General features: G+C 54.8%; 5 protein-coding genes across 10 annotated transcripts; 3 read left to right on the plus strand and 2 right to left on the minus strand.

The window, feature by feature from the left end:
- Window positions 1–66: 66 nt before the first annotated feature.
- On the minus strand, window positions 67–2,465 carry si:dkey-69o16.5 (Alpha-aspartyl dipeptidase-like). 2 transcript variants are annotated; one of them, XM_068329382.1, is made up of 8 exons: window positions 2,063–2,461; window positions 1,447–1,535; window positions 1,259–1,333; window positions 1,034–1,113; window positions 759–932; window positions 455–514; window positions 292–374; window positions 67–186 (listed from the first exon to the last, which is right to left on the minus strand). In XM_068329382.1, exons 1-8 carry the CDS (start codon window positions 2,155–2,157, stop codon window positions 126–128), a joined length of 717 nt encoding a protein of 238 aa, XP_068185483.1. In that variant the 5' UTR covers window positions 2,158–2,461; the 3' UTR covers window positions 67–125. The 2 variants fall into 2 exon arrangements, with proteins under 2 accessions (XP_068185483.1, XP_068185484.1); XM_068329383.1 differs by lacking the exon at window positions 455–514 and having other exon boundaries at window positions 2,063–2,465.
- A 293-nt stretch (window positions 2,466–2,758) lies between these two features.
- Window positions 2,759–6,548, plus strand: LOC137605042 (transmembrane protein 237A-like). 3 transcript variants are annotated; one of them, XM_068329379.1, is made up of 11 exons: window positions 2,761–3,279; window positions 3,432–3,555; window positions 3,669–3,909; window positions 4,057–4,150; window positions 4,240–4,388; window positions 4,496–4,613; window positions 4,700–4,891; window positions 4,961–5,034; window positions 5,842–5,929; window positions 6,122–6,243; window positions 6,332–6,548. In XM_068329379.1, exons 2-11 carry the CDS (start codon window positions 3,535–3,537, stop codon window positions 6,397–6,399), a joined length of 1,167 nt encoding a protein of 388 aa, XP_068185480.1. In that variant the 5' UTR covers window positions 2,761–3,279; window positions 3,432–3,534; the 3' UTR covers window positions 6,400–6,548. The 3 variants fall into 3 exon arrangements, with proteins under 3 accessions (XP_068185482.1, XP_068185480.1, XP_068185481.1); XM_068329380.1 differs by having other exon boundaries at window positions 2,763–3,279; window positions 3,790–3,909; XM_068329381.1 differs by lacking the exons at window positions 6,122–6,243; window positions 6,332–6,548 and having other exon boundaries at window positions 2,759–3,279; window positions 4,961–5,093; window positions 5,842–6,098.
- A 577-nt stretch (window positions 6,549–7,125) lies between these two features.
- cnot11 (CCR4-NOT transcription complex, subunit 11) lies at window positions 7,126–11,823 on the plus strand. The gene is made up of 7 exons (XM_068329378.1): window positions 7,126–7,893; window positions 7,969–8,133; window positions 8,233–8,385; window positions 9,938–10,140; window positions 10,754–10,956; window positions 11,146–11,242; window positions 11,503–11,823. Exons 1-7 carry the CDS (start codon window positions 7,584–7,586, stop codon window positions 11,698–11,700), a joined length of 1,329 nt encoding a protein of 442 aa, XP_068185479.1. The 5' UTR covers window positions 7,126–7,583; the 3' UTR covers window positions 11,701–11,823.
- Window positions 11,824–12,133: 310 nt separating this feature from the next.
- On the minus strand, window positions 12,134–17,007 carry lcp1 (lymphocyte cytosolic protein 1 (L-plastin)). 2 transcript variants are annotated; one of them, XM_068328973.1, is made up of 16 exons: window positions 16,857–17,007; window positions 16,001–16,081; window positions 15,686–15,834; window positions 15,494–15,617; window positions 15,283–15,415; window positions 14,809–14,890; window positions 14,566–14,731; window positions 14,321–14,463; window positions 14,149–14,244; window positions 13,738–13,933; window positions 13,570–13,648; window positions 13,376–13,490; window positions 13,145–13,278; window positions 12,834–12,954; window positions 12,621–12,745; window positions 12,134–12,534 (listed from the first exon to the last, which is right to left on the minus strand). In XM_068328973.1, exons 2-16 carry the CDS (start codon window positions 16,065–16,067, stop codon window positions 12,405–12,407), a joined length of 1,860 nt encoding a protein of 619 aa, XP_068185074.1. In that variant the 5' UTR covers window positions 16,068–16,081; window positions 16,857–17,007; the 3' UTR covers window positions 12,134–12,404. The 2 variants fall into 2 exon arrangements, with proteins under 2 accessions (XP_068185074.1, XP_068185075.1); XM_068328974.1 differs by having other exon boundaries at window positions 16,001–16,075; window positions 16,857–16,980.
- Window positions 17,008–17,556: 549 nt separating this feature from the next.
- On the plus strand, window positions 17,557–20,751 carry LOC137604834 (integral membrane protein 2B-like). Of its 2 annotated transcripts, none has more exons than XM_068328982.1 (7): window positions 17,557–17,786; window positions 18,870–19,001; window positions 19,191–19,259; window positions 19,462–19,617; window positions 19,694–19,804; window positions 19,902–20,052; window positions 20,292–20,751. In XM_068328982.1, exons 1-7 carry the CDS (start codon window positions 17,709–17,711, stop codon window positions 20,378–20,380), a joined length of 786 nt encoding a protein of 261 aa, XP_068185083.1. In that variant the 5' UTR covers window positions 17,557–17,708; the 3' UTR covers window positions 20,381–20,751. The 2 variants fall into 2 exon arrangements, with proteins under 2 accessions (XP_068185083.1, XP_068185082.1); XM_068328981.1 differs by having other exon boundaries at window positions 17,558–17,786; window positions 18,870–19,040.
- Window positions 20,752–20,887: the final 136 nt, after the last annotated feature.

Here is a 20,887-nt window from a genome sequence, read left to right on the forward strand (position 1 = left end):
GTTGTATTTATCGTGATCTTGTCTGATTGATTATTTGCAGCTGATCAATAGTAGAAGGACAGGAAACTCAGTCAAAGGCTTTATTGTGACGGAGTAAGAACCGCCGACATCCTGCTGCTCTCTGGTCAGCCTGTCAGCAGGAAGCTCAGGTCACTTCCTGGCTCATACTCTACTGTGGGGTGTCCCCTGGACACAAAGACAGGCGTCAAACAAACAGGCGTCAAACAAACAGACGTCAAACAGACGTCAAACAAACAGGCGTGAGACTGGTCAGACTGGTTGTCTGGTTACCGGGTGAACAGCCGGGCTCTGGTGGTCCCCAGCAGCGTCGCCGTGTCCCCCTCCACCAGCAGCATGGACCCCTCCCTCAGACCCTGAAGGACAACAGTCACACAGACAGTCAGACAGACAGACGGTCACACAGATGGTCACACAGACAGACAGACGGTGTCACCAGCACGCGGGGCGTGTCTGCTTCCTCGTGGTACTGGAGGATCCGCTGTTCTCTGGTTTCCTTGACAACACAAACAATGTCATGATGTTACTGACTGATGAGGTCACTAAAGGTCACCCACACAGGTGTGACAGCTGTGTCACATGACCAGCTATCGCCTGGCAACAGCTGGTGGACCAATCGAGACTGTGTTATCACCTCTGGTCAAGGTTCAATCGTCCAATCAGACGTCATAGTTTATGACAACCTCATAACAGATAACAGAGCAGCGTCAACCCCTCGGGGGGGGGGGGGGACGACTCACCCCCATGTGGCGGCTGTGGGGGTCAGGGTCCAGGTAGTGGGGGTTGATGTTGAAGGGGACGAGGCCGATGGCGCTGAAGGAGGGGGGGCGGACAATGGGCATGTCGTTGGTGGTGCTGATGCTGACGGTCGCCACGTTGGTGCCCGCGCTGGAGCCCATGTAGGGGACGCCGTCCTGGAGGAGCAGGTAGGGGGGGCAGAATACTCATGACTATGATCAATGCCATCGTGTGTGTGTGTGTGTGTGTGTGTGTGTGTGTGTGCGCGCTTGGTCACCTCCATCACCCTCTTCCTGATCTCTGACACCAGCTGGTTGTCATAGAGAGTCTTCAACAGGCGAAAGGTGTTTCCTCCTCCTGCCAAACACCCAAACTACCAATAATCAATACTGTACTCTAGAATAATTGATACCCTAGAATAATTGTTTATCGCCTCTGTGAAACAGAAGGAAGTGTAAATTCGTTGCTAGGTAACCAACATGCTGGGAATTGAACCGTCAACCTATGAAGATGGCCTCGGCCGTTCGGACGGCGTGGGCGGGGTCCGGGGCCTCATGGATGCCGTCCACCTCATAGCCTGCAGGAACAAAGACACGTGAAGGACGCACTGGCTGACAGCCAATCAGATGTTAGCCCTGCCTCTTCCCGTGGGCTTCGGCCAACAGGAAGTGTGTGAGCGGAGGGACGAACCCAGAGTCCTGAACTTGTCCCGCGCCGTCTGGGTGTAGGCGTCTCTGTCGTGGAGAGCGTAGGGCACAAACAGCACCCGCCTCACGTCTCTGGAACACAAGCAGACATGGGGCTAACGCTAATGGAGCACACGCCCACTTCACCACTGTTCAGCCAATCAGAGACAGAGATGTGTTGCCACGGGCAAACCTGACCTTCATGACACAAGACAAAAAAGGAGTGTCCTTTAGCCCGGTCACATGACCTACCCCTCTGCCTACTGACCTACCCCTCCACCTACCAACTTACCCCTCTACCTACCCCTCTACCTTTGGTGTGACTCATGCATACTCATCGTTCTGTTCAATCAGCCAATCAGAATAGGTTCCCACCGGTCCAGGACCGTTCGGGTTCTGATCAGATCGATCATTACTTCCGGTTTGTTTCTACATTCTAACCCTGTGGTCCCCGTTCAGACCAGACACGAGGATCACGTGACCAAACGTGTGGAAACTAAGGAGGTCACGAGACCCGGGTCCACATCAAATCTGCCGACGCTAGGGATTCTCTCTGCTCGCGCTCTGGTCACGTGACGCCCGGCTGCGGGTCCACCGGACCGGGTCTGTCCCGGACTCACCTGCCGAAGAAGCGCGTGACGTCCCGCGCGCAGTGGTCCAGGTATCCGCTGCCGTGCAGCTTGGAGTTGGAAACGAGCAGCAGCCTCCGCTTCATGCTGGAGCTGAAGACCCGCTGAGGGGAGTCCGGGTCAGGGTCCGGAGTCCGACCCGCTGGAAGCACCAATGACAGGGGAGCCCCTCCTTGTGACGTCACCGTCTTCACCTGCGCGTGAGTCGTTTCCCTTCAACTTCAGCGCTGGAAGAAGTTCAAACCCGCACTCACCGGCGCGTCAGAGCAGAAGTAGATCCGGAACATCCGGAGCAGGTCCTTCAGAGTAAAAGCACCGTCATCACAACGTGGAACGACATTTCCTGAAGCCCCTCCAGTAAATACCCTCAGTAGTCCCCGTTCAGACACGCCCCCTGATGTCTACATTCGGGGCACGAGGGGGCGCTAGAGGGGCGTGGTTTTTACACAGGATCACGTCCTCCTGTCACAGATAATTGTTATTATTATTGTTAGTATTTATTACAATAATAGCAATAAGTTTTTTATAGTAACAATAATAAAGGTGTTATTATTATAAATGTGTTATTATTGTTATTAATATTAACAACAATAATAATAATCTCTTTAGAACTGGTTTCCTGTCTGACAGGTACCAGTTCAGACTGGATCAAACTGGTTGGAATCCTATTGGGCTGCAGTACCGGGTTTATCCACCAGGTGTCACACTCCGCTGCCTAATGAAGGATTATCCATCAGCTGGTTGTCATGATGACGTCACTGTTTATAGACACGACTTGTTTAGTATCCGATGGGGGCGTGGCCCCTCCTGCTCCTCCTCCTCTGCTGGGTTGATCCGGGGGGGGTCAAGTGCAGCTCAGCAGGTTTACCAGGAGGATTAGGGTCGTGTGTGTGTGTGTGTGTGTGTGTGTGTGTGTGTGTGTGTGTGTATGTGTGTGTGTGTGCTCTAACAGGATTCAGGTGTTGACCTGGTTTCTGAGCTGAGGGTTGACCTTTGACCTGAGGCGGGGCCTGCTGACAGGTTTATTAGCATCCATGCTATTTTGTCTCGCTGCTAGCTGATGACCTCATAGCTGCTGGGCCAACCAGTGAGCTCCCACAGGCTCATCACCTGCCCCACCTGCACCCCCCATCTTAAGCCTCACTCAGCTGCTCGTCTGGATTCCGTCAGTCTGGATGGAGCTCCAGGAGACGTGGACGGCATCACAGGTGAGTCTAGAGTGGTGCAGGGGGGGGGGGGGTCCTGGTCCAGCTAAGCTCCACCCCTCCAGCCGGTCTGGGGACCCACCCTCACTGCTCCCTGGGATCTAGATCTACATCTAATACCTGTGGGTCTGACCCCATGTCCACCCCTGTTCCAGGTCTCGTCTGACCCGTAAAGAGTTCCAGTCTGACCAGTGAAGCTGACAGGAAACATGCCGACAGTGAAGAGCAAGAAGAAGAAGACGAAGAAGGAGCTGAACGATGAAGAGGAGCACGGTGATGGTGAGAGACCCGTTCAGTTCCGTGCTCTTCTAGTCTGGTCTAGTCTGGTCTGTTGTCCTCTAGTCTGGTCTGTTCTCTGCTCCTCTAATCTGGTCTGTTCTGGTCTCTTCTAGTCTGCTCTGTTCTATTTTTCTTCTAGTCTGGTTTGGTCTGGTCTGTTCTGTGCTCTGCTCTGCTCGTCTGGTCTGTTCTGTGTTCCTCTAGTCTGGTCTGGTCTGCTCTGTGCTCCTCTAGCTGGCCTGGGGGGGCTGGGTGAGGGGACCAATCAGAGACCCAGCAGAGACCCTTTGACCCCGGAGCCACAGGATTCAGCACCACAGAAGAAGAGGAGGAAGAAGAGGGCGGCAACCATCGGTAGAGTCATATGACATCTGTCGCTGCATGGCGGCAATTTTTCTGTGACCACACAGTGGGGAATGGAGATCACATGCTTTTCATGTCAGCCATCTGATGATTGGTCCGCAGCTGAACAACTTCCTGTTTCCTGTTTGCGTGTGTCAGATCAGGACGCGGATCTAACCGACATCCCCAACGGGACCGGGGACGAGCTTGACGGGGGTCAGGAGGTCGCCATGAGGAAGACTAAGAGGAAGAGGTGAGCACTGGTTCGGCAGTAGGGACCACGAACGCCTCAGTGATGTCATCGTAAGGTCAAAGTTCATCACGCCTTATGTCACATCACAGAAAGCCCAAGGCGACAGAGCACTACAGCGGTGACCTCACCGGTGAAGACCATGACATCACTGATGTCCAGTCCGCCATCCCCCAGCATTCCCTGTTCTCCGCCCCCCACGGACACAGCCGGCCAATCAGCAGAGCCTGGGACCGCAACCGTGAGTCTGCTACACCCCCTCCACCAATCAGATCACGTTTCACTGCCGGGTCATCTGCAGAACCGTTAGCTATGAGCTTGTGTGTGTGTGTCTGTGTATGTGTATAGGGCGTCTCCATGCCGACCGTGTGGATCAGCTGGGGGACTCTGAGCTGCTTGGCTACCTGGAGTCCAGACAGGTGTGGACCACCAGAGACTTGGCCCTGCGGCTCCACGGTGGCTTCAGGTGCGTCAGCGGCTGAGGCTCCGTCTCCTCTAAGGCGTCGCCTTCTGCCTTTGAGGCCAGCCAATCAGAAGCGTGTTTCCCTGCAGGGTGGTGGGGCTGTTCTGCCACGGCTTCCTGGCGGGTTTCGCCGTGTGGAACACCATCGTGGTGTACGTGCTGGCGGGCGAGCAGATGACCGCACTGCCTAACCTGCTGCAGCATTATCACCTGCTGGCCTACCCCGCCCAGTCGCTGCTCTACCTGCTGCTGGCCGTCAGCACCGTGTCCGCCTTCGACAGGTGAGCTCAGGCCCCGCCCCCAGACGCCGACCTGCCCACAGCTGAACCGGGTTCTGTGTTTGCCTGCAGGGTGAACCTGGCCAAGGCCTCCATGGCCCTGAGAGGGTTCCTGACCCTCGACCCCGCTGCCCTCGCCTCCTTCTGTAAGGAATGGAGTACTGGACTACTAGACTAGAGTACCAGAGTACTAGACAGCACAGTGGTACTGTACTTAGTTGGGGATTTTTTAGTGTACTTCATAAGTCGAGTGTGTGTGCTCAGTGTACTTCATTGTACTCTTCTGTGTTTAGTGTACTTCATAGTACTCTTCTCTGTGTATAGTGTACTTCACAGTACTCTTCTGTGTCAAGTGTACTTCATAGTACTCTTCTGTGTCAAGTGTATTTCATAGTACTCTTCATGTGTCTAGTGTACTTCACAGAACTCTTCTGTGTCTAGTGTACTTCATAGTACTCTTCTGTGTATTGTACTTCATAGTACTCTTCTATATTTACTGTACTTCATAGTACTCTTCTGTGTGTCTAGTGTACTTCATGGTACTTTTCTGTCTTTAGTATACTTAATATACTTATAGTATACTTAATAGTATACTTCTGTGTTTAGTGTACTTCCTAGTACTCTTGTTTTTAGTGTACTTCAAAGTACACTTGTGTTTAGTGTACTTCATAGTACTCTTCTGTGTCAAGTGTATTTCATAGTACTCTTCATGTGTCTAGTGCACTTCATAGTACTCTTCTGTGTGTAGTGTACTTCATAGTACTCTTCTGTGTGTCTAGTGTACTTCATAATACGCTTCTCTGTCCTTAGTATACTTCATAGTATACTTTTGTGTTTAGTGTTCTTCCTAGTACTCTTCTGTCTTTAGTGTACTTCATAGTACACTTCTTTGTTTAGTGTACTTGATAGGACCTGTCTTCAGTGTACTTCATAGTACTCTTCTCTGTCTTTAGTGTACTTCATAGCACTGATCCTGTCTCTCAGTCAGCAAATGACCAGTGACCGGATCAACCTGTACCCTACGGCCAATGACACGCTGTGGTGAGGACCTCTTCCTCTCTTCCTGTGTTCTTCTTCTCTTCCTGTGTTCTTCCTCTCTTCCTGTGTTCTTCTTCTCTTCCTGTGTTCTTCCTCTCTTCCTGTGTTATTCTTCTCTTCCTTTGTTCTTCTCTTCCTGTGTTCTTCTTCTCTTCCTGTGTTGTGTGGTCCGATGCTCACCGTCGCCCCCTGTAGGCCTCGAGGTTCAGAGCAGCAGATCCTTCGTCCGTGGATCGTGGTGAACCTGGTGGTGGCGCTGCTGGTGGGCCTGGCGTGGGCCGTGGTGTCCACGCGGCCCGATATCGACTACACCGAAGGTGGGCGGAGACTTTGAATGTGGGCAGGGGCGGAGACTTTAAGTGTGCTGCTGTGGTTTCCATGGTAACGGGAGGCTGTCCTCTGTAGACTTCCTGATGACGATGGAGGTGGACGGATACCCGAGAGGAGACGAGCCGCTGGATGCCCCCGCCTGACCCGTAGCGCCACCGGTGGTTGTTTGTCTCCTAGCATGTTGTTGTCCTTGTAAATAAAAACAAAGTGTTTACAGTCTGCTGTTTGTGCAGCTTCTGACCACCGGGTGGTGCCACCCAACAGACATCATATACCTCCTGTGAGGGGCTAGTGCGTCACACACATACAAACACACACACACACACACACACACACAGCCTCTGTTGCAGTGACTTCAGAGGGTTCTGCTGGTCCTTGGTTCATCCACTTCCTGGAGACCCCAGGCATCTGCTGCTGTTCTAGGTGGCTACTCTTCTGGACCTCCAGGACCTCCTGCTCCAGGTCCTCCTGCTCCAGGTCCTCCTGCTCCGGGTTCTCCTGCTCCAGGTCCTCCTGCTCTGGCCGGTTCCAGCATGACCCGGTGGTCTGATTCTGACCCGAGGCTGTCGGTGGATCCTGTGGAACGTGGAGGGTTCTGGTTCTGTTCTCTTGATGTTTGCAGATGACTTGATGTCAAAAAGTTACGTCATTTATGTAAATAAGTTACGTCATTCTGGACACTTATCGTTTGTTCAGCTTCCGGAACGACCTGGTCCAGAACCCTCCTGGAACCAGACCCGGTTCGGTCCAGGAGACCAGGACGTCTCCTGCTGTTCTGGCTGAGCGGAGGCGGGCCGGTTGGTGACGTCACACTGTCGTGACTGCGGTGCCGTAAAGCGGTTATATCACCGGAAGTTCCTCTCGGCCGCGGCGGGACGTGAAGCCTTGACGGCCCGGTCCCGGTTGTTGTTGTTGTTCGGATGAACCTAGTTTCCGGTTCCGGTCCGGGTTTAAAACGGGAGCCTTCCGGCGCACAGCCCTCATTACCCGTCGTGCACCGCGGCTGCCGCTCACACCGTTAAGCGCGGGCAGGGGGAGCAGACCCGTAAAGAACGGACCCGGTGCTTCCGGTCGGTCGGTGCCCCCCGGTTCCTGGTCGGAGGTTCAGCTGTCGGTCCGACCGGTCGGTGTGACGTCACGTTCAACATGGCTTGCGGGTTGTTCGCCCCGCTAAGCTAACTGCTAGCTAGCTACTCGTTACCTTCCTCCCCGCTGCCGGTGCGGTGACGTCACCGGCTGTTACCGGAACCCCCCTCCGCTGACCGCTGCACCCCGTCCCGGACCCACCCCCGGAGACCGGACCCCCCCCCCTTCCCCCCGGGCCGCCATGACGCTGGCCCCCCGGGAGCTGGCCAGCCTGCTGGCCGTGCTGTCGGAGGAGGCGGGCGGCAGCAGCTTCGAGAGCCTGTCGGCGCACCTCCACCACTGCTTCGGGAAGGCGGAGCACTTCCGGGTGGGGGCGGCGCTGGTGCTGCTGCTGCAGCAGCCCGACCTGCTGCCCACCCCCCCGCAGCGGCTCACCGCGCTCTACCTTCTGTGGGAGATGTACCGCACCGAGCCGCTGGCCAACAACCCGTTCGCCGCCGTGTTCGCTCACCTGCTGAGCCCCCCCCCGGCCGGGGAGGAGGCGCTGTCCGGTGGGTGTGTGTGTGGGGGGGGGTCATGTGGGGGCGTCCTGTGTCTGATTGTTTGTGTGGTCATGTGAACTGCAGGCTTCCTGCCCCCCATCACGCAGCCGGAGAAGTTCTTCCTGTCCCAGCTGATGCTGGCCCCCCCCAGGGACCTGTTCAAGAAGACCCCCCGCCAGGTGGCCTGCATGGAGGGCGCGCACTCCCCCCCGGCAGTGGACATCAGCGGGCTGCAGCTGGCGCTGGCAGGTCGTGTGGGATTACCGGGTCGACACCCCCTCTCCCCCGCGTAGATACTGGTGATGTCACGCGTCACCTGACCCATTTGTTTGTTTGTTGTTGTTTTAGAGCGCCAGTCGGAGCTGCCCACCCAGAGCAGAGCCAGCTTTCCCAGTATCCTCAGCGACCCCGACCCTGACTCGTCCAACTCCGGCTTCGACAGCTCTGTGGCCAATCAGATCATAGAGTCCCTTGTCACTGGACCCCGCCCCCCGCTGGAGAGTGAGTGTTTGTGTTACTGGTGACAAGACCACACCCACTAGTGACACCTGAGGCCTGTACCATAAAGCTTGATGAACCTAGCCGGGCTTCCTCTTACTTATCCGGCTTCACTTACCGAGACATCCGCCCTCCAGATTTTCGGTACCATAAAGCTGGCTACCGACTCACTAATTTAATTCAGGTATGTCCACTTATGGTACAGGCCTCAGCTCTGTACTGGTGTGACACCAGAGGCCTGTACCCTAAAGCTGGATTACGGTTTAGCGAGATAACGTCAGGCTTAACCCTGGCTTTTCGGTACCATAAAGGTGGCTAACTTTCTACCGGGCTACGTTGTCGAGGTAACCTATGCTGAACACCTAACCTGCTCCGGAGCAGGATAAGTTCAGGATAACAGCTCAGCAGGTATAACAGCCACACCTACTGACCAATCAGAGCTCAGCGGGTATAACAGCCCCACCTACTGACCAATCAGTTCTCTTGGAAAATGTACTGTCCGTTTTATGAGAACCCGGTGGATCTTGGTGCACAGCTTGTGTGAAGAGCGCTCAGGCGCGAGAGAATATTTAGAGATCGCTGTAATCCGTTCGAATTGCCTGAACTGTACAAAGGTACAGGTTTTGAGGAGAGGGGTTACATTACATCTGTCAGCTGCTGGAGCCTTACATCAGTAATGTAACGCACCGCAACCACGTGCTGACAGTCCCGCATACAGTGTGCATTGCACTGAGGTTCTTTGCCACAGTTAATATATTTCTTAGTGATGTTCGTAATTATTATGATGTCCTTAAATCCCTCGTTGGATGGGTTACAAGCAAGCCACAGATAAAATGCCATTAATCAATTATTTGTTTAAGTAAATCATGGATTGATTGATTCATTCATAGGTACTTTTATGTATTCTGTTGGCGATGCCGAAAACCTCGGGAAGAACACAGTATGTAGAGCTCTTCATAAAGTCGCGGGGGCTACAATCACATGCCATAACGAAAAATGTCGCACACACATACATTTATGGAACACACAAATGTTATTGTAGTCAGATATACAAGTGCAGTCATAGTGGGGAAGTAATATTATAATGGAACTAACTTCCGCATTGACACAGTCGGCGATTTTTTGCCAGCGATCCTTGCGCCGTTTGGCAGCTGCAATTGTGTTGCTTTTTGCCTGGATTATTGGTTTGTATTGCTCGTATTTATTAATTATTATTGTTTGGTCCTCCGTTGTGAAATATGCGGCTCGGGCCGGTTTGTTGCATGTTTTCGATTGGTCGCATGCAGCAACCTCCGCCCTTTTTATGTGAGCGCGCACAGATCTAGAGTGGACATGTCTGAATTGAATTAGTGAGATGATAGCCGGGTTTATGGTACCGACAATCCGGAGGGCGGATGTCTCGGTCAGTGAAGCCAGATAAGTAAGAGGAAGCCCGGCTAGGTTAATCAAGCTTTATGGTACAGTCCTCAGGTCTGTACTGGTGAAACTTCTGGTCTGTACTGGTCTAACTTCTGGTCTGTACTGGTCTAACATCTGGTCTAACTTCTGGTCTCAGGTCACTTCCGGCCCGAGTTCATCCGTCCGGCCCCCCCGCTGCACGTGTGTGAGGATGAGCTGGCGTGGCTGAACCCCACGGAGCCGGACCACAGCATCCAATGGGATCGCTCCATGTGTGTGAAGAACAGCACCGGCCTGGAGATCAAACGCATCATGTCCAAGGCCTTCAAGAGCCCCCTGACCTCCAATCAGCAGTCCCAGGTAGGCCGTCTGTAGTACGACTAACCCAGTCTGTAGTCCCACTGACCCCGTCTGTAGTCCCACACCTGTTACTGACCCCATCTGTAGTCCTGCTGACCCCGTCTGTAGTCCTACACCTGTTACTGATCCCATCTGTAGTCTTACTGACTCCGTCTGTAGTCCCGCTGACCCCGTCTGTAGTCCCGCTGACCCCGTTTGTAGTCCTGCTGACCCCGTCTGTAGTCCTGCTGACCCCGTCTGCAGCCCTACTGACCCCGTCTGCAGCCCTACTGACCCATCTGTAGTCCTGCTGACCCCGTCTGTAGTCCTGCTGACCCCGTCTGTAGTCCCACTGACCCTGTCTGCAGCCCTACTGACCCGTCTGTAGTCCGACACCTGTTACTGACCCCGTCTGTAGTCCCGCTGACCCCGTCTGTAGTCCCGCTGACCCCGTCTGCAGCCCTACTGACCCATCTGTAGTCCTGCTGACCCCGTCTGTAGTCCCACTGACCCTGTCTGCAGCCCTACTGACCCGTCTGTAGTCCGACACCTGTTACTGACCCCCGTCTGTAGTTCCAGCCTGTTACTGAATGGTGTTTGTACTCTGCCTCCCCCTGCTGGCTGCTGTGTGTAGCTGCTGGTGGAGCTGGAGCGGGACCCTAAACTGGTGTACCACATCGGTCTGTCTCCGGCCAAGCTGCCGGACCTGGTGGAGAACAACCCACTGGTGGCCATCGAGATGCTGCTGAAGCTGATGCAGAGCAGCCAGATCACCGAGTACTTCTCTGTGCTGGTCAACATGGACATGTCTCTGCACTCCATGGAGGTGGTCAACAGGTGAGGCTCCACCCACGGCTGTCCAACAGTCCTTTAGAAAGGACTGATGGACCAGTCCCACCAACCAGGTCCCACCAACCAGACCCTGTGGAGGACTGGTCCTCCAATAGGAAGACAGATCAGCTGTAGTCATAGCATGTCATCTCTGTGTCCCAGAGGTCTGTCTGACACGTCTTCTTCCTCCTCCAGACTGACCACAGCTGTTGACCTTCCTCACGAGTTCATCCACCTTTACATCTCCAACTGCATCTCTACCTGCGAGCAGATCAAAGACAAGTACATGCAGGTACTGGCTAGCAGCACTTGGCAGCACCTCACAGGTCGGTTAGAACCGTTAGAACGTCTAACTGACCCGTCACCCGCATGGGTCGGTTAGACGTTCTAACCAGTTTGAAGTCTTTCAAAAAACTGGTGCTGAAGTCATTAGCCAGTCCTGGTGACCTGGGGCCTGTTGGCGTTAGCCTTAGCCTGTTAGCATTAGCCTGTTAGCGTTAACCACCCTCTTGGCGTTCTGCTGTGACCTGTGGGCGTGTCCGTTGTCTCCAGAACCGTCTGGTGCGTCTGGTCTGCGTCTTCCTCCAGTCTCTGATCCGGAACAAGATCATAAACGTCCAGGACCTGTTCATCGAGGTCCAGGCCTTCTGCATCGAGTTCAGCCGCATCCGCGAGGCCGCCGGCCTGTTCCGCCTCCTGAAGACGCTGGACACCGGGGAGGCCCCCAGCGACGTCAAAACTCTCAAGTAGTAGAGACCCGGGTCAGAACCGACCCGGACCCAAAGGACTGGTTCACATGGGACGTTCACACACGCTGGCGGTGAAGGCCTGGTTTCATTCTCTTTGCTTTGTTCCTCTAATTAAAGTTCAGTCTGGAGGTTCGTTTGTCTGTGTTCTGTCAGGTCCAGAGCTCCGCCTCCAGCCCAGCCCCGCCCCACCCCCCACTCCCCCATCAGCTCCTCCTCCTCATCACCACGCTCCAGTCAGGTACAACCAGCTGCTAGCTCAGCAGCTAGCTTAGCATAGCTGCAAAAGGACCAGTTCTAGAACTGAACCCAGACTAAAGTAACGCATTTAATACAACCAAAGACTCTCTGGAGTGAGGTCACTGGAGAGTCTCTGCCTCCACAAGCCCTGCCAAATTCAGGCCCCGCCTCCGTCAGGCTCCGCCTCACCAGGTGTTGACACAGACACAGGTTTTATAGGAACGTCTTTATTTGGGTACATGTGGATTGTTACCTGAGCAGGAAGCAAGAAGTTATTCTACGAGCCAATCACACGTAAGCAGCAGCCTGAGCTATGACATCACAGGGCTAATGTGTAGCGTAGCTTAGCATCACCTGGACCTGTTTCAACTATTATTACTGTGAGGTAAGGTGATCTCGATCCAGTTTCTTCAGGTACTGGCTGACCTGGGGGTCCTCCTGGCTTTGGGGGGGCCCCACAGGTCCTGGTCAGGCCCTCATGCCGCGGGCCATCAGGCAGGCGAACACCGTCATCACCATCTTGGGTTTGACCTCCACCAGGTCTTCAGGCAGGGCATACACCCGGGCACCGATCTTCCTCGCCATGGAGATGGCGTACCTAGCGGGACGAGAGGCGGGCCGGGACCTCTGTTAGAGTACCTGCTAATTGTTAGCAGGGGTTTGTTACCCACAGAGAGCACCCACTTGGCGTTGTTGAGCTTCTCCTCCTCGGTGAGGTCGTCGGTCTTCACCAGGTCGTAGCGGACGCTCCCGGGCTGGATGGCGTCAATCAGGTCCACCACCGGCAGGCTGCTGCTGATGCTGGAGTCCTGCAACACAGTGGGAGTCAAACTGAAGCGGCTCCAGGGCACCCCCGGGCAGGTCCAGGGCCCCCCCAGGTGGGTCCAGGACCATTACCTTGAAGCTGGAGATGTGGGCTTTGCCGGCCTCTGAGAGCGTTTGGTTGACCCAGCCCACGATGGTGTCATCGATCACCTTCTGCCCCCCGCCCAGGTCCTCCAGGATGTTCATGGTGTACCTGATGGACAGATGGAACCACTGGGGTTACCACACAACCCCCCCACCAAAGCCCTTTGGTTCTGATGTGTGACGTCTCTCCATCCAACCCCAAAGACTGTCAGTGGGTCCAGGTCTGGACTCGGGGTGTCACCTGGACTCACTGCCCTTAGGACTGGATTCCTGATGGATGTGTGGTGGTTGGCGGTTACCTCCTCATGAGTTGCCATAGCAATGCAAGGGTGAGGGTCCTGTTCCCGGCGTTCAGGTCCTCGCCTGCGATGCCCACCAGAGAGAACTTAGCCTCGGTCCTCCCCAGCTCCACGGCATAGTTACAGTTCTCCAGCTGCAGCAGGAAGTGTTCAGTTAGCGGGCACCACTGTGGCTAACCCATGTTGGCTGTGGGCATAGCTGCTAGCATGGTGCTACAATGTTAGCCGTACCTTCTTCATCCGGCTGCCCCTCTCGCTGTAGGGGGGGGCGTTGACCTTCTGCCAGTTGACCTGGACCTTGATCTTCTGGTACAGCTGGAAGATGACGTGGGCATCGTCCAGGTCTCTGGAAGACACCTTCAGGTCAGCGTCGTCTTCATCACACCGCCCGGTGATGAAGACGACGCCTGGTCAAACCGTCTTACAGGTAGAGGTGGTTCACCCGCGGTACAACGCCCAGAGAGTTCATCCAGTTCCTGAAGGTGCGCTCCTCCCTCGTCTCACCTGGAGGAAGAGACCAGCGTCACCTGTCAGACAAGAGTCATGTGTGTGATGAGCCCCGCCCACTGGGGGCGTGGCAGTTCGGCACTGGCCTTCGATGGCGCTCCAATCGATGTCCTGGTTCTCGGGTTTCTTCAGAGCCGGGTACTTGTTGAACAGGTTGGCCACGAAGGCCAGGTTCAGTTTGGGGTTGCCACGGACGACGTCTGTTGCCGTGACGAACTGTCTGCATCCCAGCCGGTCGGCCTGCTCCAGCATAGACTCCGCCCGCTTTTTGTCATCCACTTCCTGTCCAGAAGGACCAGAAAGACATCAGCACCCCAACATTTCCGTCAGGGCCACGGACCGTTGGATCGTCCATGTGTTATAACCTCCTGACAGGCGTTTATAACCTCCTGAGGGCTGTTTATAACATCCTGAGAGCTTTTTATAACCTCCTGAATTATATCTTCAAAGATGTGTTTATTATTATTGTTGAACATGATGATGTCATAGCATCTGACCCTGATTCCTGTTTTGTCAATGGTGATGGCGGGGACCCCCTCCTCATCTCCTTTGGGGGCCACCTGGTCCAGGAGGTTGAAGTAGGCCTTGGAGTCCTGAAACCCAAACAGGTGAGTAAACAGAGACCCAGCTGGACGGTGATTGGCAGATCCCAGTTGGTTCAGGCGCTACCTTGATGTCGGAGCTGAAGTTCTGGATCGGGGGGCAGCCGGCGGCCTCCAGGTGATGGTTGACCCAGCGCAGCAGCAGCTCCTCAGGAGACAGCTTCATCAGGTCCTCCAGACTCTCTCCGTCACGAAGCAGCGCCACCAGAGCTGCACCACAACCAACGTGTCAGGTCCACCAGGAACCGGTACCGTCCAGGAGGAACCAGTCCCTGCTCCGGTACTGATGCTAAGCTATGCTAGCAAACCCACCTTCATTCTTGCTGAGCTCGATGTCGGCGAACAGGCCGATCTTGATGATCTGCCACAGCAGACCCAGAACCAGGTGCTGCCGGCCCTCCTTCAGGTCCTCGGCCCCGATATTCACCACGTGGCAGCCAATGGCAGAGGCCGAGTTTAGCGCCAGGTTCAGGTTCTCCTGTTGGACCAGACACAGGAAGTGAAGGCATACAGCTGGTCACGTGATCAGGACGGGGCGCCACAGTCATGTCAGACCTGGATGGTGAAGGCAGTGAGCTTCTTCCTGTTGATGGTTCTCTCGTCGATGGTGTCAGCAACCGACAAGTTGATCATCTTACTGGAGGGAAACCAGGATTACTACAGTAGGACTAACAATATGGTAGGACTAACTATAGTTTGATTTGATTGACTAACAAAAACTAGAGTGTGCGTTCTTAATTTCCCTTCGGGGATTATAACAGTGTATTAAATATAGTAGAACTAACTACATTAGGACTCACACTACAGTAGGACTAACTCACTATAGCAGAACTACGGTACAACTAACTCACTATGATAGGACTAACACACTAGTAGAACTACGGTAGGACTAGCACACCTCAGAGACCCTGGTTGTGTCGTGTCAGTAACCACCAGCCCATGCACTATTGGTCAGTGAATGTCAGGACTACAGATGGGCGGAGTCAGGCAGTGGTGATGCTATGGTAGGCTAACGGGGGAGGGGCCTACCAAAGGACGATCCCGTCCCCCACGGCGCTGAACAGGTCATTGCTGCTCGGGTCCATGGGGAGGAGGTGACCGCAGTCCGGGTCGCTCTTCAGGGCCGCGTTGATCCAGTTCACGAAGGCCACCTTCTCCTCCTCTGTAGGGGAGGATTCAGATACACAATTGACCAATCAGCAGCGAGCACCTGCCCCAGCAGGAGGCCCGGCGGACCCACCTGAGTAGGAGTGCTGGGTGCCGGCCTGCTCGGAGGTCCCAGCCACGCTGCAGAGCCCCTCCTTCTTGTTGATGGCCTTCCTGAAGGTCTTTGCCACGTCGCCGCTCTTCAGCCCGCACACGATCTGAGGAGGACGCAGCCGTCAGGGGGGGCCGCCGGGGGCGCCAGCATGACCTCTGACTTCTGACTCACCTGGGTGAACTGGTCGAAGGTGAGCTGGTCACTGGTTCTGGTCAGCTCCTTCACGATGTCCCGGACCCGGTAGCCCGGCAGCCCCAGGTTGGGGGCGCTGAAGAGTGCCATCAGCTCGCTGGCGCTGATAACGCCATTGTGGTCTACGTCTGGAGGGGGGGCAGACAGGAGACGGGTGAGCCCACCGAAGATGTCACCACTCTAACGATGATGTCACCACTTTAATGATGACTGTTAACCAGACGTTCTGCTAGAACTGGGGGCCCCGCAGCACCGGGTCCTTGCGCCCCTGGGCCCCCACACACAGCTTCTTACCGATCCGGTCAAACGACTCCCTGAGCTCCTCCAGCTCCTCTGCAGACACAGGCGTGGTGGCGGCCATGTTGGAACCTGAAACTGACACGGGACAGAATTGACTGCAGTACCTGTGGGGGAGGGGGGGCTGACTTCCTGTTTCAGCTGCTAGGCTAGGCTAACTGAACATCAGCTGATTGGCTCCTGAAGCCTGATTTAGGCTTAAAGAACAGAACTACAGTGATGTCACACAGCAGTGATGTCATGGTCTCAGTGCAATTTCTTCCGGGATTAATAAAGTATATCTATCCTTCTAGTCTCAGAGTAACTTTAACAAAGCTGGAAATTAGGAAGAAGGAAGCAGAACAATGTGGTCACACGACATGTTACACACACACACACACACACACACAGAAGTGATTGAACTTCCTGCTTCCTGTTGGCTTCAGATTCTGCTGAAGTCGACTGGAGGAGAAACCAGTTTGGTGTCGTTTAAAGTGTATAAACAGATCACCCCCCCGAACGCCCCCCCCCCCCTCTGTGACTGGAGGTCTGGTTCTGGTCCGATCCAGCTGGAGCTCCATTACCATGGAAACCTGTGCTGGTCCAGGTCAGATCGGATGGGGACCACTGATGGACAGGGGGGTCACTGCCGGGCCCCTACCTGCTCAGACGGTTCTGGAGATGCTGACGGGCCACCTCGTGGTTTTGGCTGCAGGAGTTCTACCGTTGGGCTGAACCACAGACTTCCTGTCTGCTCAGCTTCTGCTTCTGTCCCCACGCCTGTGGACCCCCCAGGAGCACCTGATTGGACCAGAACCTAGACCCTCATAGCGCCACAACCCTGAGCCCAGATGGCGGCCCTGGGGCCACGTACCTGTGAGGTGTCGTTGGTCCGGGTGGAGGGAGTCGTCTGGCCGTCAGTCTGTCTGCTCTGACTGACACCCCCTCTCTGCTCTGAAGACACACAGGAAGTGACACGCCAGCCCCGCCCAAACAGGAACCACAGGCGCTGCCTTTATAAGGCAAACAACACCGCCAGGGGACAGGTGACACCCCCAGGAAGACAGACTAACAGGGTCTCACATTGATTCTCCATAAACCGATGGACTTCCTGTCGACATCAGAGCTCCTCCTACTCCCTGTTGGGGTGTGGGCGTCCCCTCCACGCTCAAAGCGCATTAATGAATTTATTTATTTGATTTCCTTCCTGGGGGGGGGGGGCTGTCACCTCACAGCGAGAAGGTACTGGGTTCAAGGTTCAAGTCCCACTGTGTCCAAAGATGCTTAAGTCAATCCACTCCAGTGCTTCAGAACTGAAGAAGCCTCTTGGATGAAACGTCCTTAGGAAACCGTCTTAAAGTCCGGTGGATTGACTTAAACAGCTCTGGAGAACTGAGAACCTACACACTGTGTGTGTGTGTGTGTGTGTGTGTGTGTGTGTGTGTGTGTGTGTGTCTGTGTGTGTGTGTGTGTGTGTGTGTGTGTGTCTTTCTGTGGGCGGAGCACTCCCCACCATGGATCCCGGAAATGTCTCCCGGATTGGACAACCATGCTTTTATTTTGAAAGCGGACCGGAAGCCGCGTGACGCTCGGCGCTGACTTGACATCAAAGTTTCTCCAACAGGTCGGAGTCGGACGGAGTTTGTCCCGGAGAGTCGGTTCGACGGTTCGGAGTGTGTTCTTGTTCTTCGTGAGTTGTCGGTAGTTTCCGGTGGGGTTCGTCAGGATGGTCCAGGTGTCGTTCAGCTCCGCGCTGGGACGGAAGGACGCGAAGAAGGAAGGTCTGCTTCCTGCGGAGGACAGAGTGAGTCCATGCTAAGCTAACGGGCTAGCTGGTAAACAACACGCTCCGGTGTGTCCGGTCACCCGGTGGGACCGTTCACACCGGGACTCGATCCGGTTCACGGTGGATCCAGTCTCACTTCCGGCTTCACTCTTTAAACTTTATTTCCTGTTTGTTTATTTATTTATTTTAACTCCATTTTAAACGTTAACGGTGACGTCATTCACCCGCGGGCGCGTCTGTGTTCACATTTACCGGGAAATCCTTTAAATCCGTCACTTTGTTCCGATAGTAACTCCTTCAGGACGCACGAGCCCTAACTGCGTCATGAAGGTTATGGGATGGAAACACACACGGAGTTAAACACAAACACACACACGTAGGAGTTAAACACGCACACACACGAAGAAAAACACACATATGCAGGAGTTAAACACACACACACACATGCAGGAGTTAAACACACACACACACATGCAGGAGTTAAACACACACACACACACACACACACACATGCAGGAGTTAAACACACACATGTACTTTAATGGTTCTGAGCTGTTTGACAACAACAGGAAGCAGTCAGGCGTGCCGATCTGCTGAGTCAGCGTCTCTGGCCCCTCAGGCTTCCTGTCTGGACATGCCGCTCCTGCTGGGCGTGGTCTCAGCGTGTGATGTCATCCAGCCTGATGAGGGCGTGCTCAGGGCCACTCCTCTGGAGGCCTGTTGGCACCTGTTCGTGAACAGAGGAGTCATCTGTGGGTCCTCAGCGACCTGCAGAGCAGGTCACCAAGATGACCTCGGCTTGACCTCAGCTTGACCCCGGCTTGACCTCAGACCATCAGAGGTCAAGTCGAGTTTTGTGTCTTCATTGGCAGAACTTGACCTTCAGGTCGATTGAGCAGGTTCCTGCTGTTCCCTAGAGGAACTACGCTACGCTAACATTAGCTACTACAGTATTCCATTCTAACTAAAGGAGCTATGCTATGCTAACGTTAGTATGCTGACATGCTAGCAGTGCTAGGTGAGCGTCTGCATGCTAACGGTCATGTTAGCCTAGCGGTTGCTGGCTGGACCTGATTGGCTACCGTCTCCTCTGTCCCATAGGATGCTGAAGCGGGCCCCCTGGGGCAGCGGCGGTCCCGGGCGTGGTGCTGGTGCATGTGTCTGGGGTTCACCCTGATGCTGGCCGGACTGGTGGTGGGCGTGGTCTGCGTGCTGCGCTACTATGCCCCGGAGGTGAGCAGCCAGCCCCCACAGGGCCGCGAGGACGGCGAGGTAATGGAGGACCCGCCTTCTTCTTCTACTGTCCTGTCCGTCGCCACTTCCTCCAGCCGCCGACGACCAGCCTCGCCCTCAGCAGGAGGCGGGAAGAGCTGACTGGCTCTCAGCTCCTCACTGATGGGAGGCGTTTGTTTGTTCCTGCAGGACGGCCCGGTGTACTGGTGTGGAGTCAACTACCTGGAGGAGAACTTCATGATCCCAGAGGACCAGAACGTAGGAGGAGCATGATGATAGTGATAGTGGTGATAGATGTGGTGGTGATGGTGATGATGTAACATTGCTGCAGTTCACGAATCACTAGTGATCAGTGGGGTCAGGTGGACTCAGTGGGGTCTGGTGCACTTGGTGGGGTCCTGTGGACCTGATGGGGTCTGGTGGACCCATCCACTCACTGACTGTAACTGCCCCGGGGCAGGTGGAGGTGGACGTGGAGCTGCCGGACCCAGTGCACCTGAGGCAGCTGCAGGAGCAGATCCGGGTCCTGGAGGAGGAGCAGGTAGCGCTGATCAGCGTCCCCGTCCCCGAGTTCCAGGAGGGGGACCCCGCAAACATTGTCCACGACTTCCAGAGGGTGAGTCCCACGGGGCCCGGGGGTCGTGGGGGGTGGGGGGCACCGGTAGGACCATCCTGACTTACTCTGCTCCCAGAGGCTGACGGCCTACCTGGACCTGAGTCTGGACCGCTGCTACGTCATCACCCTCAACACCAGCATCGTCATGCCCCCCAGAGATCTGCTGGAGCTGCTGGTCAACGTCAAGGTAACACACACACACACACACACACACACACACACACACACACACACACACAGCTGTAGGCTCCAGTGGTGTGACCTGCCCCCCCCCCCCCCCACAGGCGGGCTCCTACCTGCCTCAGACCTACCTGGTGCACGAGGACATGATGGTGACGGAGCGTCTGGAGCACGTGGACCAGCTGGGTTCCTTCATTTACAACCTGTGTGACGGCAAAGACACCTTCAGGCTGCAGCGCCGGGACCAGATCCTGGGTAGGACCGGGTCCCAGTGGGACCAGAATCAGACCTGTACATGAACCTGAACCAGAACCAGACTAGAACCCAAACCAAACCTGAGCTAGAACCAAACCAGAACCAGACCTGAGCCAGAACCAAACCTGAGCCAGACTAGAACTAGACTAAAACCAGACCTGAACCAGACTAGTACCCAAACCAGACCTGACCCAGACCCAGACCCGCCCTGCTCACCTGCGCCCCCTGCTGGTTTTCAGGTATGCAGAAGCGAGCGGCGCTGAGCTGCAGGAGCATCGTCCACTTTGAGAGCCGGGTGGTGGTGGAGACCCGCATCTGTGAGCCATAGAGCCGGCGCCCGGATAGGAGCGCCCCCAGCAGCGTGTCTGTGTGGAGACGAGTGAATGTGATGATGATGAGTGTGCTTCTTCACGATGGGGGGGGGGGGGGTTTAAACGTAATCAACCTGCAGCTATCGCCTGAACATGTACTCACTAGAAAGGGAACGCTAACGCTGTGACCGCAGGGCGCCACCCTGTGCTGGGCTTGCACAAGGAGGTCATATGACTAAGCCAATGTGGCTCAGTGTAAAAGAATTGAGTAAAAAAAAAGCCACATTCTGTGTCCAAGACAGTGGTTTGCTGTAATAGCAAGTAAAACTTACAAGTAAACATTGACTAATACCAAGAATCAAATTTATTGTTAAGTGTCTAAGTCAAAGTTAAAATGTCTTGCAGTCCAAGTAAAACTTAGCTTATAAAAAAAGAATCTTTTTGTTTTTTATTGGACGGGAGGAGGTCATGACCCGAGTCCATATTTAATGATCAGGAGCGTTCAGGTGACTTCAGCTATTTCC

This window comes from Antennarius striatus, chromosome 12, assembly GCF_040054535.1.
Source record: "Antennarius striatus isolate MH-2024 chromosome 12, ASM4005453v1, whole genome shotgun sequence".
Taxonomy (NCBI): Eukaryota; Metazoa; Chordata; class Actinopteri; order Lophiiformes; family Antennariidae; genus Antennarius; species Antennarius striatus.